The sequence below is a fragment of the Pelmatolapia mariae genome, linkage group LG6 (assembly GCF_036321145.2).
Source record: "Pelmatolapia mariae isolate MD_Pm_ZW linkage group LG6, Pm_UMD_F_2, whole genome shotgun sequence".
NCBI classification, from domain to species: Eukaryota; Metazoa; Chordata; class Actinopteri; order Cichliformes; family Cichlidae; genus Pelmatolapia; species Pelmatolapia mariae.
The window spans coordinates 34,759,362-34,774,428 of record NC_086232.1 but is presented as its reverse complement, the minus strand read 5'-3'; the positions used below and the strand labels follow the sequence as shown (position 1 = coordinate 34,774,428).

General features: G+C 41.0%; 2 protein-coding genes across 2 annotated transcripts; both read left to right on the top strand.

Annotated features, from left to right (window-relative positions):
* Window positions 1-439: 439 nt before the first annotated feature.
* rln3b (relaxin 3b) lies at window positions 440-1,011 on the top strand. The gene is made up of 2 exons (XM_063475455.1): window positions 440-628; window positions 731-1,011. Exons 1-2 carry the CDS (start codon window positions 454-456, stop codon window positions 1,009-1,011), a joined length of 456 nt encoding a protein of 151 aa, XP_063331525.1. The 5' UTR covers window positions 440-453.
* A 1,309-nt stretch (window positions 1,012-2,320) lies between these two features.
* On the top strand, window positions 2,321-13,280 carry tnpo2b (transportin 2b). The gene is made up of 24 exons (XM_063476708.1): window positions 2,321-2,502; window positions 3,141-3,240; window positions 3,467-3,542; window positions 3,675-3,824; window positions 4,045-4,151; window positions 4,273-4,406; window positions 4,527-4,608; window positions 5,278-5,400; window positions 5,487-5,605; window positions 5,700-5,760; window positions 5,852-6,023; window positions 6,824-6,976; window positions 8,482-8,707; window positions 8,795-8,966; window positions 9,056-9,250; window positions 9,336-9,494; window positions 10,030-10,117; window positions 10,210-10,308; window positions 10,420-10,515; window positions 10,633-10,708; window positions 11,039-11,138; window positions 11,256-11,330; window positions 12,897-13,026; window positions 13,133-13,280. The coding sequence occupies exons 2-23, from the start codon at window positions 3,142-3,144 to the stop codon at window positions 13,002-13,004; spliced, it is 2,670 nt and encodes an 889-aa protein (XP_063332778.1). The 5' UTR covers window positions 2,321-2,502; window position 3,141; the 3' UTR covers window positions 13,005-13,026; window positions 13,133-13,280.
* Window positions 13,281-15,067: the final 1,787 nt, after the last annotated feature.

Genomic DNA, 15,067 nt, shown 5'->3' with positions numbered 1-15,067 from the left:
CGTAAGGTCCACTGAAATGTCTCTTTAGTGTAGTGTGTGTGTGTCAGCAGCGAACAGCACCCTTCCTTGGGGTGCAAAGATAGTGCTCTTAGTCCCATGGTAGGCAGAGTTAATGGTGATACTGTGCTGGTGTCAGACAGCCCAATCAAAATGATGTGAGGGACAGAAAGGCCACTTAAAGGTCACAGGTGATGAGATTCCCAGTGGCACTGTTGACATCACCTCTGGTATCGTTCAGCATTTTAATCACAACTTTTCTTTTTCTCTGAGTGCATTGTTGCCTGTAAAGGTCTCCAGCCTTATCTCGAGGTATGACGAACACTGGAGGTGAGTTCAGGTCCTCCTCGCTGATGCTAGGCCCTATAAAAGGTGGAAAGAACATCCAAAAAGAAACACAAACCACAGAGACACTTAAACATACCTTTGAGATACCTTCAGTATTTGTTCAGCATCATGTGGAAGGCAGCGCTCTTGACCCTGGGCTTGTTGGTGGCTCTGGTAGACAGGGTCCGGCCCAATGACGGTCATCCCTCTTTTTATGGGGTGAAACTGTGTGGAAGAGAGTTCATACGAGCTGTCATCTTTACCTGTGGTGGTTCTCGCTGGAGGAGAAGCGCAGAAGACTCGGGTAAGACGGTGTGATTTTGTGTGCTGATTTTCTATGATGTGCTTTGTTTTCAAAGAATTAAACTGCAATATTGACAGATTTACTTTTTATTCTTTTTGTCAGCATTTATTGGAGAAGAGACCTATGATCCATGGAAGGCAAATCCCATCCCTCAACTTATGAGCGAGCAAGATCCTGCAGAGTCCGAACCATGGAAAAATCCAGCATTAGATGTGGCATCTGTAGCAGCAGGATTCAGCCGCTCAGCTCGCTCACCGATCACAGAAGAGGTGCTGGAGGCTCTACGGAGCGCAGACAGGAAAGGACGGGACGTAGTGGTTGGACTGTCCAATGCTTGCTGCAAGTGGGGCTGCAGCAAGAGTGAAATCAGCTCTCTCTGCTGAACTTCGATTTTTCTAAATATACAACCTGTTCTGTTCAAAATGAAGAACTTTACTCCCACACACAATTTCTTAAATGTCCACTTTCGTTCAACTACCTGTCCATAATGTGAATGTCTTCTTGATATTTGTTTGCTCTGGTTGATGTGGTTGTTTAATAAAGCTTTGCTTAGTTGATTATCAAATGTTCTGCTTCTTTAAAAAGAAGAAAGTTATAATGAAGATACTTCATGCTGTTAGAGCACTTCCCATTTTCCAAAGGACTGTTTCACAGTTTTGGTAAGTATTTCAAAATTAAGGAAGTGGTGATGACTATGAGTACATGGAGTGGCCTGCGATTAACTGAATTATACCGAAGTCATTTTCCTTCCTTAAAATGTATCTGATTATAGTTGCTTATTGTGATTCTGCAAGGGCCTACAATGTGACAGCTCTGCAGCATATTAGGCTTATGATGCTAGAGGGGTTTTTTTTCTTTTGGGGGGGGGGTTCTTTCTCGAACCCAGGACCTGTGTGGCAACAGTGCTAACCACTGTTCCATCTTACTACCGTGTATTACTATAGATAAAGCTAAAATTAGTCATTTAATTAAGCAGTAATATGTGAAGCATGAAAGTGTACATATTGATTAATTAATATTTATCATCCAATAATATCACACATATCATATGATGCTGCAATAGTGGATACTTTATATATTTTAGACATGTTTTGAAAACTTTAGTACTATTACTTATGGAATTATAACTTTTACTTAAGTAAAATCGTCTAAATACTTGTCTAAGCACTTTACAAATTACTTAATTTGAGTGTAGTGCCACTCTTCAAACAATACATATGTCTGAAGGCACAGGAGCCCTTGAATGTATACACAGTGTTTTCAGTGCCAGTTTTAACACTGTATTTACCTTGCTCATATCTCCTCTGTGCCACACCGGTGACAAAAATCACGGAGACGCTCATGATTGTGATTGTTGCTGGGCCATCATCTCTGGTGACAGAGTTTTTCTGTCAACGCCCTGTCTCACTTCATACACATAGCTAACAGGCTAGAGGCGTTGAATATGGCTCCATCTAGTGGAGAAAAATGAAACCGCACAAACCGACGTAGGTGTATTGTATAATCTGCTCTGTTCACGGAATAAAATGTTATCATAATTTTATAATCATACATGCATTATTAATTAAGCGGTAAATGCTCATAAATGCTGAACACAGATTGAAATAACAGTAATACTTAAAGTTGTTTACGTCTCTTTCACCTCGCTCGAATACGGAAGCCGAACGTGATCATACAGATCACCCGGCTTGATTGCAAGGCATGCAATCTCTGTCACATACCAACTAGCATAGCAACCACGTAGATCTACTGCGATTAGAAGTTTGTATTTACCTACACAGACCGCGGATATATATATTATTTAATGTTAGTTGGTACATTGTATCTGCGCGGTTGTCTGTAGGAATATAGATCTACCACATCGGAGAAACCAGGTAAAACCTTTCGCGGTACTTTCAGGATGCTGTTAGCTAGCCGTGCTACTGATAGCTGCCGGGGGGAAAGGGGGGTTGGTGTGCGGCTGCCTTGTTATGCATATTAATTGAACCCCTTTAGCGGCTTTTGTGGCTTGGATTAAAACATAACTGTGGCAGCCGGGTAGCTGATGTGAGAAAGCGTTTCGGCAATCAGTGAATCGTTTACCTGTTACTGCGACGCCAGGCTAGCTTGCTAGCTGATGGAGCGAGACATTTGCGCCTTTACCGTCTGGGCCTCACGTAGAAAAGGTTCTTAGGGTCACGGTTGATAGTTGTTGATGTTTGGCTACTTATTCGTGAAGCCTTTAATGACCACTGGTTGTGGGTGGTGCTCGCCAGAAATGTCAAATGTTCATAAACGCCCCTGCTTCCGCAGCACTGTTTTGCTACGCTATACATATTTACACTGACTCCAGCATTTTGTCTCAAATTACGATTCAAAGAGCCGGTTTTGAGGCTGTTTTAGAATTTGATGCTTTTAATAAGTCGGCATAATTCATTTGTTCTGTAGTCATTACATGGCGTTTTGATTTGTAAGATTACAGGTGCTGCAGTGAGCCCCTAAACGGGTAACGTGTGTGTGTGTTCTGTTGTAGGATGGAGTGGCAGCCGGATGAACAAGGTCTGCAGCAAGTGCTTCAGTTACTCAAGGATTCCCAGTCCCCAGACACAGCAACACAGAGAGCTGTGCAAGAAGTATCCTTACATCTGGCTCTGTATGTGTGTGTTTGACAGTTAGGGTGAGAGGAGAAGGTGTGAAATGTTGCCTCCCCCATGAGAGCTGGTGTGTCAGTTTGGAGGACAATGAGAAGATACTGTTTGTTCAGCTTGCATCAAGTGTCTGTGAAATGAAGGTCTGTGAGGATGTGTGAATTCTTGCTCTGTATTTATAGATGATTCAACTCCTTAACAGACTCTGCAGAAACTGGAACAGCTTAACCAGTTTCCAGATTTCAACAACTATCTCATCTTTGTTCTCACAAGCCTAAAATCTGAAGGTGAGTTTGTGCACGTCAAATTTATTAAAAAAAAAAAAGCGTACTACATTGTTTTATCTTTGCTTACCTCTCTGTATCTCACCACCTCCTTTTGGGTTTTCATGCTGCCTCTCTGCTGTCTTCCTTCTCAAGATGAGCCCACTCGCTCTCTGAGCGGTCTGATTCTGAAGAACAATGTGAAAGCTCACTACCAGAACTTCCCTCCCAATGTGGCAGACTTCATCAAACGAGAATGCCTCAACAACATCGGAGACCCTTCACCGCTTATCAGAGCTACAATCGGTGGGTGTTTCAGTCCGAGAGGGAAGCTTGAGAAATAAAAGGTTTAGTTAGATGGAGTTTTTCAGCAGCGTGAGTCAGATTATTATGGAGGTGGGTGAATTTTTGCAGGTAATATGGTTGTGTGGGAGCAAGCGTTGTATTTTCAAGATGGGTGAGTTATCAGGCTGGGTTTTAAAGCCTAATGTACTAGTGTGTAACTTTTTAACTCTTTATCATAAAGGCATTCTGATCACGACCATCGCCTCCAAAGGAGAGCTGCAGACCTGGCCAGAGCTGCTGCCTCAGCTCTGTAACTTGCTCAACTCGGAGGACTATAACACCTGCGAGGTTAGGGTTACATACCTTAAACACATGCACAGCCTTGCAATGATAATTTGGTACTATGTTGGTGATAAGGTTTGTGTCTGTTTCTTTTGTAATTTGTTTCTGATTTGGTTTTTTTTGGCAGGGTTCTTTTGGAGCACTGCAAAAGATCTGTGAGGATTCATCAGAGTTGTTGGATAGCGATGCTTTGAATAGACCTCTTAACATCATGATCCCCAAATTCCTCCAGTTTTTCAAACATTGCAGCCCCAAGATCAGGTCAGTGAAATCCAAGTCTCAGTGTCTGAATCTTGCAGAATTAGCAGTTTTCCTTTCCTCCTCATCTAAAATCTCCTTGTTAAAATTATCTCTTGTTTCTTCTTTTTCTTTTTTGCCAAGGTCCCATGCTATAGCTTGTGTGAACCAGTTTATCATTGGCCGAGCTCAGGCTCTGATGGATAACATCGACACCTTTATTGAAGTGAGCAATTCAACATTTTTTACTTTTACTTACGTTTTTACTAGGATCGCAAAATTTTGCTCCATGAAGGTATTTTTGTTGTTGTTTTTTTTTTGTTTTTTTTAAGCAAAAGTATTTTAGTTTGTGGAAGCCTCTTTTTGACTTCAAACAGAAGCTGCATGAACACGGCACTTTTTCAGCTTACTGTGAAAACACCATTTGGCGCCGCACCACCATCTGCTCAGCTGTGATATACTCTGCCACATGTGTTGCAGACAGTGCTGACAGTTTTGTAAACAATGAAGTCTGAGCTGCTCTGCTGGACAAACTATGTGATGACATAATTTCTAAAATATTCCAAACCTTTTTTTTTGCCCTGTGTTCTGCAAAACAAAAAAGAAAAGGTTGTATATTTATTCCTGTTGAGCGACATATCTGCTGTGTCAGTGACGGGCCAAAATGTTCCTAGACTCTAGTTAGTTTGTGGATGTGGGTAGATTGCCAGCACATGTAAAATAATTAAACAGACCTGCACACGTTTTATAGTAAAGGTGTCAAGCCTCTTAAAACCTGTAGAATAATAAATTAATAATAAATTGTTTTTGTTCCTTCACCTTTGTTCATCCTACCTGTCTTTCCTTCCCGTTTTTAATTTGTTTTCTTTCTGTTCTTTGTTTATTTTCTATCCAGAGTCTGTTTGCTCTGGCCGGGGACGAGGACAGTGAAGTGAGGAAGAATGTGTGCAGGGCTCTGGTCATGCTCCTAGAAGTCCGAATTGACCGTCTCATCCCACACATGCACAGCATCATCCAGGTAAAGGCCTGACTCTTCTCGACTTTAAACTATGTTTGGCTGTCGCTTTCTCATCTTCTTAATCACTTGTTGTTGTTTTTTTCCAGTATATGCTCCAGCGGACGCAGGACCCAGATGAGAACGTGGCCCTGGAGGCCTGTGAGTTCTGGCTGACACTGGCTGAACAGCCCATCTGTAAAGAGGCCCTTTCTGGCCACTTGGTCCAGTAAGTGCTCACTTTCTCACATAGCAAGGACTGGGTTAATGATGAGATAATCTGAGTAGTAATGTGTTTCCCTATCTTTTTTTTTCCTTTTCAGACTGATACCTATACTGGTGAATGGGATGAAGTATTCTGAGATAGATATCATTCTACTAAAGGTTAGCATCCTCTGGACAAATCTGGCAACTCTTCCTGTGTTTTGCTGTTTACCTGTGTTCTGCATTCACCTTGAGCTCTGATCTCCTCCAGGGTGATGTTGAAGAGGACGAGACGATTCCAGACAGCGAGCAGGACATCAAGCCTCGCTTCCACAAGTCCCGCACTGTCACCCTGCAGCATGAAGGAGGGGAGGGCGAGGAAGGGGAGGACATCGATGAAGATGAGGACGATGATGATGACACGCTGTCTGATTGGAACCTACGTGAGTTTCGCATGCAAAGTTAGAATTAAAGTTAGATTAGATTTCCTTACCAAAACAATTAAAATAGAGCAGAATGGCACAAAAAATTAAACGTAGAGCTAAATTATTAATAAAGAAAAGATTCTTGTGAAATCTTTTGTGACATAAAATAATCTAAGCATTAGAAGGAAAGAGGTAGGACTGGGTGATCTTTTGAACGTTATTTTAAAATTAAGGTTAAAGTAGAATAGAATAGAATACAAGGATGTTTGATTGAAAAGGGATCCTGTAGGTTTTTTGAACCTGTGTGGAAACTGCATGATGTCAAAAACGTCTTTCACCCTAAAACCTTTTATATACTTTTTTGTTATGTAGTATTATTATTAAAAAAGTGCTTCACTTTTTTTTCTTCTATTTTTTCTTCAAAACAGTACATTTGAAAATTCATGGACAAGGTTTAGGGTTAGCATTCAAAACGGTTTTTGATTTAAGAGTCTGCACATACTGGTGAATTACTCATTACAGAAACATAAAAATGATTTTAGCAATTACCAATACTGTTAATTGTTACTGTTTAATTATTAACCTTCATTGGGTGGTGGTGTAACAAATTTGTTAAGCGCCCCGTGTGTGTTTGCAACAGTGTGTGCACGCGCAGGTATGTGAGAGATATGAATAGAAAGGCACTGATTTCTCTGGGGAGCATTTACCAAAAAAAACCACCTACTTATCCTCTTTATTATAACCTGTATAACCCTGTTGTGGTAGTTTTTATTATATCATCGTTATCCAACACTGATCCTGGATTTTCCTCTTTTCAGGGAAGTGCTCTGCTGCCGCTCTGGATGTTCTTGCCAACGTGTTTCGTGAGGAGTTGCTGCCTCATCTCCTCCCCTTGCTCAAAGGCCTGCTTTTCCATCCTGATTGGGTCATCAAGGAGTCCGGCATCCTGGTGCTTGGGGCTATTGCTGAAGGTAAGATAGGGCAGAAGCACAGTAAAGGGGACTTAATATGTTTATCTATTTTACCTGAGAAAAAATAAATTTCTAGTTTTAATCTGGGCTTATTGTGGTTCATCCACTACTGAAACAAGCCATGTTAGTTTTCTTGGCCCCTGCTTTTAAGCTAACTTGCCTATTGCTTGAACAGAAGGTGGATGGATTTTTTTTGCTATAGCCAGAGCTGTGTATCTGAGATTAGAACAGGGCAATATGACCAAAAATATTTATCACGATATACATTTGAAAATTTGCGATAACGATATAACTGACGATATAATTGACACTAGACAAAATACTTTATAACTCCACAACTTTATTAGTGCAAAAAACCATCAATGTATTTTCACTTAAACAAGCAGCTGTTTTTTATGTGCATTAAAGTTATATAAAAATTTAACTGTGCAAATGCAAATTCCTTGCTGACGGTTTAACCAAAAGGCATTTCCAGTGGAAATTGGCCGACAGATCCTCAGCATAACCATGTATAATATCCACAAAACTTAAAAAGAGGTTATACACACACAATACGGTAATATTATGTTGAAGCACAGTACGTATCACTCCGCCAGGCTCCTGCCTACGATAGCCGTAATGCTCCCACAATCCATCAAGCGGTGCAGGTTCGTAGCTTAGCAAAGTCGTACTAAAACATTTGACAGATTTTCGAGCGCCGTGTACCACATAAAATCGTTTCGAGGTCAGTAAACACAACCAGAATTCAAACATAAGGCACACGGGATTATAAGGGGCACTGTCGATTTTCAGAAAAATCAAAGGATTAATTTTAAGTGTGCCGTATTTTCCAAAAAACACGGTAATAACGACGGTCCGCTAGCATGCTCTACCAAAAATAGTGCTTTGTTGTGTATCTGAGGGACGAAAGCTAAACCAGTTCCACACCACTGAAGTTGCAGCATTTTTACAAACCAATTCTGGTTCATCTGTTTCATTCAATGATCCACTTTCACCCTTCTCATTCTCCATCACCGCCATGCTTTTTCCACCATGTGTGTATGAAAACAAAGGCACTGCGCATGCGCGTTTTAACCATATTCTATCGCGATATTTCATTTTCTTATCGTTACCCAACATTATACCGGTATTACCGTGAAGGGTATGATATGGCCCAGCCCTATCTGAGATCACATTAAGGATATCTGCTCTCACTGACCAGAACCAAGAGTACAAAAACTGCCTGAAACAAAGCACTTAGAGCAATCTGAAAACTGAACCTTTGGCTCCTAGGGATTACTTTTGTATATGACAGAAAATGGGTATGGGTTTACCTGGGTCCCCTCTAAAGAAAACTGATCATAGATGATAAGTTTAAGACTGTAACTATGGGGAGACCCCCCACATATTGTGTAATCTTTTATAAAACATTTTTTCAAAATTCTTTTTTTAATTTTAGAAATATCAAAACAAATTGTTTTCTCATTTCCACAATAGTGATAAATAAATTATGTTTATCCTTCCAGGATGTATGCAGGGTATGGTACCTTACTTGCCTGAGCTTATCCCTCACCTCATCCAGTGTTTATGTGACAAGAAGGCCTTGGTGCGCTCCATTGCCTGCTGGACCCTCAGTCGCTATGCCCACTGGGTGGTCAGCCAGCCCCCTGATGCTCACCTCAAACCCCTCATGACGGAGCTGCTCAAACGGATCCTGGATGGCAACAAGAGAGTACAAGAGGCTGCATGCAGGTACAGATCTTCCCTTTTCTTTGTTTTCTGTGTGCTTTCTAATTTCTTACTAATAAGTGGTTAAACAAATCGCGTCCTTCCTCAAAGTGCATTTGCCACTCTGGAAGAAGAAGCATGCACAGAGCTGGTACCATACCTGAGCTTTATCCTGGACACCCTGGTTTTTGCTTTTGGGAAGTACCAGCACAAAAACCTCCTCATCCTCTATGATGCCATAGGAACACTGGCAGACTCTGTGGGACACCATCTCAACCAGCCTGTGAGCCTGAACGTTTTAGACACAACTGCATGCATTTACACAAAAATCACAAAAAACAAAGACAAAAATCTCCCTCTTGTTTTGTTTAGGAGTACATACAAAAGCTGATGCCTCCACTGATAGCCAAGTGGAATGAGTTGAAGGATGAGGACAAAGATCTCTTCCCTCTGCTCGAGTGTCTGTCATCTGTTGCCACAGCGCTGCAGAGCGGCTTCCTTCCCTATTGTGAGCCCGTCTATCAGCGCTGTGTTACCCTGGTCCAGAAGACCCTTGCTCAGGCCATGGTGAACCAAACATGCATATTTAATTACTCACAATTTATGCTTTTGCTGCTTTACATAAATGACACTCGTTTTGCGTACGTCTCAGATGTACAGTCAGCAGCCAGATCAGTATGAAGCACCCGACAAAGACTTCATGATTGTGGCCTTGGATCTTTTAAGTGGCTTGGCAGAGGGACTTGGAGGCCATGTGGACACACTCGTGGCTCGCAGTAATATCATGACCCTGCTTTTCCAATGCATGCAGGTGAGGAGAGCCTATGTTTGTGTGAATGCCTTTCCAGAGATCATTCAGAGTCAATGCTGTATATGTTTAAGTTTTCATTTTTAATGTTGGTGTATGAATCTCTAAGTCTCTCTCTGAATCAAATTAGCTGCATGCATGTACATCGGTATTAGTGTAATTTCATGTAATGGATTTTTTTTTTAAAATCCCTGGTTCTTTGTATCAGTTGTATTTAGAAATGCTCATGTAAACAGGATATTTTCCACTACTCCTACTTTTCACTCTGCATTTAATTTTAATGTGAAGTAGCCAGAGGAATTGTGCTATATTTGTAGCAGAGTGCTCAGCGCTTGCAGCCATTTGATCACAAAAGGTTTATCTGGAAAGAAACACTTTTTTTTGTTTTAGACTGCTCATGTTTTGCAATGTTTTATTTTTTCAAAATCGCAGAAGAAGGAGGACAACTGCCACGACGTGTTAGATGTGCCAAATTCTTTCAGTCATTTGATGGTGTATATTCACATTACTCCTTGTCTTTCTGTCTCTTTTGTCCCAGGATACGATGCCCGAAGTAAGACAGAGTTCATTTGCTCTGCTGGGTGACTTGACCAAGGCTTGCTTTCCTCATGTCAAACCCTGTATCGGTAAACATTTAGCTGTCTGTTACCCTTACACACCTGTACATACATATACGTGTCCCATAATTCTGCTTTTTAACATTTTGTCTCTCTCTTAGCTGAATTCATGCCAATCCTCGGAACAAATCTGAACCCAGAGTTCATCTCCGTCTGCAACAACGCTACCTGGGCCATAGGAGAGATCTGCATGCAGATGGGTACGTGGAAGAAGCCCAGTTTTTGTTCTATGTATTTATGCTAACTTTTTGATGTACGGCTGTACGGTGTGAGATGTCGTGTGACTCATTTTATTTTTATTTCTCTGTCAGGAGTGGAGATGCAGCCATACATTGCTATGGTTCTGAACCAGCTGGTGGAGATTATTAATCGACCCAATACTCCCAAGACCCTGTTGGAGAACACCGGTATATGATTTCACAGATCATTTTATACATGCTTTCAAGAGGAAGGGAAGGGACTTGTATAGATACAGATAAGCATTTATCTAAGAGCAGGTTTGACTCATCTCTGTTCTCTTCCAGCAATCACCATTGGCCGGCTGGGCTATGTGTGTCCTCAGGAGGTCGCGCCCATGTTGCCGCAGTTCATCCGACCCTGGTGAGAGATGGTTTGATTCTGAGTCTGAAAAGTGAGGTCGAAGTGAAAATGCAGCCTTAAGATACTTTCTTCTAATGGATGCATTATCATTTACATAACTTCATTCTTTAAATGATTTCCAGAATTGTTACTGAATTCCTTGAGGAATAAGAGTTCTTTTCTTCAAGCCCAATAGAAAAATAAGTCGTCTTTCACAGTGACACAACAGTTTGCATGTTTCCCATTAATTTTTGATTTGGTTTATCTCTTATTAAATGGGACTTGTGAACTCACAATTCTGGCAGCATCATGCTTAGCGATCACTAACTGGTTAATAATTGCACAATGCAGGTGTACGTCTCTCCGAAACATCCGAGACAACGAGGAGAAAGACTCCGCCTTCCGTGGGATTTGCATTATGATTGGCGTGAACCCTGGAGGTGTGGTGCAGGTGAGACACTGCTCATTGCAGTCATTAGGATTCACAGTGTGCGTATTTGGCTGTAAATTAAATCAAAAGAGTGTTGAGGTTGATCTTCAGAGTTGATCTCTTTCTCTGTTTGTTCAGGACTTCATCTTCTTCTGTGACGCTGTGGCCTCCTGGGTTAATCCTAAAGATGACCTGAGAGACATGTTCTACAAGGTGAGGGTCCACCTCATTTTAAGAGGCGGGTTTTTGTTTCCACAGCTAGTACCATCCAAATAGTACCATCCTTCTGTCTCCTCTCCCAGTCAGAAAAACTGACTGCACACATTCCCCTCAGGGTCCATCACATAAAGTGTGATCTAAGACTAGACAGACAAACATCAAAACACAATGATCCATTCAGTAATGTTTAATTCAGTCTAATGTATCAGTGTGCATTATAAAAGAAACCCTTAATATGGATTTGGATCAAACTGATTGCATTGCAACAGAACTTGTGTAGGACCCTTCCTTTGATGCATTTTATTACTGGCCTGTTTCATAATACCCCGTTCCTCTATGGCGAACAAAATGAAATCGGTAAATCTGCCTGGTCTGTATATTTACCTTTTATACTAGGGCTGTGCGATATGACCAAAATTTCATATCCTGATATAAGACATTTATCGTCCCAACAACGGTATGTATCACAAAAATGTTACATTTTCTGTAAATTCTGTGAATCTCGGGCAACTCGACTTGCGTGAAGTGTTTTCAGCTGGGCATCGTGTACCTGGAGTCGAGTGTTACATAAGTTGAAACGGCCGCAATTTTCTTTGTGAGTATTTATTACATGGCGTGTCTAAGGTTTATTTTTTAGCACCTGACGGCTCTTTTTAGCTTCTTGTCCGTAAACACTCTGCATCCTATTTCACGTAATTCAGTTTATTTTGAAAAATCTCACCAGGATCTTCAGCTTTATTTTTGAAAGGTTTATGTGGAAAACAAACAAGCGGACGGTGGAGCCATGCGATGGTTTTACCGTCGTTGTTGCTAACGACAACGCATAAAAACAGTCACTTGTCTGTCCGTGGTGTGGTTATATTAAATAAAAGAAAGAGAGAACTTTAAGAAATTCTACAGTGACCATCAAAACGATGAAAAAATATTTGCGTAAACAGTTTATTTTGCGACACCACGAAACAAACGATAGCGTAATATGAAACGATAGACGTTTTCATATTGTCATCCGATATATATCGTTATATCAAACAGCCCTATTTTATACTATATTGATCTAAACTGATTTTGGCCTCATTTATAGTATTTTGATACTATATGCTATATGGCGTAGGTCTCCAGAAAATATTGGGTGATGCTTATTAGTTTCACTCCATGTCCCTGAAGGAAGTAACCACTTACTGGACACTGTTTTGCACACACATACTTTACTTAGGTGGGGCTCTCAGCTATATATGGCTATTTATTTAAGTTTTTATTTTTTATGTTTCTCTAAGAGAACTATTGCATTATTTTGAAAGTTGAATAACTGCTAACCGGCTACCTTCAGCTGGATTGCTGGCTCGGTTGTAGTTGTGGTGGTTAAAATATGACCACAAGTGACACATTCAGTGGGTCTGTAATGCAGTAAGCAGTGGTTGCAGCATAACATATAAAGACAAAGTGGAAATGTTAGAGCAGATAATAACAGAAGATCCTGGATTCACTGGACTGTTTCTCGATCAGTCCACTTCTCCTGCCTGTTTGAGATATTGAAGAGATGCCATTTTTCTGTTTCCAAAGATCTTGCATGGTTTTAAGGAGCAGGTTGGGGAGGAGAACTGGCAACAGTTTTCAGAGCAGTTCCCACCACTGCTGAAGGAGAGACTGGCAGCCTGCTATGGGGTTTAGATTCTCTACACCCACCTAAGAGGTAATGCCACATCCAGCTTCATTTAAACTGCATTTTTAGGCACAAACTGCATTTGATTAATATTAACTTATTATCCATCTCTCTCTCACTTTTTCGCTCCTTCCAGGTGAGCCAGCAGGAGGAGGGTGAATGGGAAACTCATCCATCTGTGTATTGCACTGCCCTGATCTGGGGGGAGGGAGAGGGATGCTATTGGCCGCTCCCCCTGATGGACGGCCCCCACGCCCTATGTGTTTGTCCATAGAGGGAGGGTAGGCGGGTGGGAGGGAGGGACAGGGAGGACACCTCTAGATTAACTAGGCAGGGACCCGACACAGAAAAACTAACTGGTAGGGACAGATAGAGAGGGACAGAGAGAAGGAGACGGAGGAGAGATGGAGGGAGAGACAGGATGGCAAAGAGGAGAGGCAGGGAAAGATACCAGCATAGAGTGAGTTCAGGGAAAGAAAGGGAGGGAATTCAGTAATAAGGAAGGGAAAAAAGAGCCACAGAAAGGTCTGTTACTTGGCTTTGAGGACAGGGACAGCTGAGATTTTAATGGGATTCTTAAACTTAAGAGTAATAGATTTCTTGACTGACAGAGACAGACCAATGAACACAGACTCTCACACTTTAACTTGCACATGCTGTACATTCAGTACATGTAACAGACTGTGGGTGGCACTATAATTTAGACTTTTTAAGACCTACTACATGTAGTTAGGGACCAACAGGTGTCTAAACTCTGTTCATTTTCTGGGTGATACATTTCTTTTCCGGGGAATAGGATTCAATATAAATTACTTCATCCATAGTCACTGAAACAATACTTAACTGTAAGATAATCTAGCTCTCTTCATCTGTGTTTCCTACCTTCATTTTTGACCAGAGTGCTGCTTCACAGAGCTTTCTATCTATCAGATGTATTCCTGTCACATTTTCTACCTGATCAAACTCGAGTAAGAGAGCAGGAGGGAAAAAAACTAAGCATCTTTTCCTCTTGGCTTCACAGCAACCATTCCTCTAGGAAGGGAGGATTAGGGCTAACACATTTGTTTTCTCACCAGAGGGGGAGGAAATATTACCAAGAAAATCACATTTTTAGTTGTCTCTGTGCAGTTTTGTGCGTGTGAATGTGCACGCGCGCGCGTGTGTGTGCATGTGTAGTTTATAAATCCTTCGGCATTCTGTGTTAACAGTCCGTGAAATGTGTATTGTTTTTGATATGGTACCGAGCTAAAACTTGACTCCCACCGCGATGTCCTTTGGCACCTGTTAACTGTGACCAAGTGTGTGTGTGTGTGTTTGGGTTTTTTTTGTATGTGTGTGAGTGTGTATGTGTTTGTCTACATTCGTACTGATATCCATTTGATGCCATATCAATATCTTAAGTAAAACAGTGATTGGCAGTGTCATTGTGATCTTTATAATGTTTTAAAACTGGTCCTTTTTTTTGCTGCTACTGATGATTCTTGTTTTTTTTTTTTTTTTTTTTTTTTTATATTGTGGATTTAAATTCGCACACTTAACACAAAAAATGAATTAATGCTATTTTCAGTGACTGTTAAGTTGTTTTTTGCACTTTTTTTTATTTTATTTTACCTATATTTCGTTTTTGTATGGATTTTTTTTTTAACCTCACCCATATGATATGTCTTGACCCTAATGTCAGTGTTTGTCATACTGTGTTGCACTGTGAAATTAAGTGTCTGTGACTGGCAAAAATATCCCAATACTAAATGGCAAATAAAAATAACTTTGTGAAACTGCGACTAATCCGCACTTTTACAATGACTAACCTTGCCATATTGCTGAGTGGTGCGTGTGAATGTGTGTGTGTGTGTGTGTGTGTGATCCTGCATGTGTAGGTGCGCATGAGTACCTTTTTTTACCTATGAGCATGTTTTTGATAGTCTAGTTATGATGTGTGCACAGTAGGGATGCAAATGATATTTTCTTTCTGTATTTGGAAGGGTTGTAACCTGCCCCAGCATACTTTGTGTGCATGCTCAGTGTCGATGTTTTCACTTTGCGTGCGTGTATGTGTGAAAGTGTGTGTGTG

Excerpts from the sequence above, each read along its gene's own strand:
- rln3b (XM_063475455.1), top strand. The coding sequence starts at position 454 with ATGTGGAAGGCAGCGCTCTTGACCCTGGGCTTGTTGGTGGCTCTGGTA. Across the intron at positions 629-730 it reads GAGAAGCGCAGAAGACTCGG|CATTTATTGGAGAAGAGACC; the intron begins GTAAGACGGTGT and ends TCTTTTTGTCAG.
- tnpo2b (XM_063476708.1), top strand. The coding sequence starts at position 3,142 with ATGGAGTGGCAGCCGGATGAACAAGGTCTGCAGCAAGTGCTTCAGTTA. Across the intron at positions 5,761-5,851 it reads TAGATATCATTCTACTAAAG|GGTGATGTTGAAGAGGACGA; the intron begins GTTAGCATCCTC and ends GATCTCCTCCAG. Across the intron at positions 11,139-11,255 it reads ACCCTGGAGGTGTGGTGCAG|GACTTCATCTTCTTCTGTGA; the intron begins GTGAGACACTGC and ends CTGTTTGTTCAG.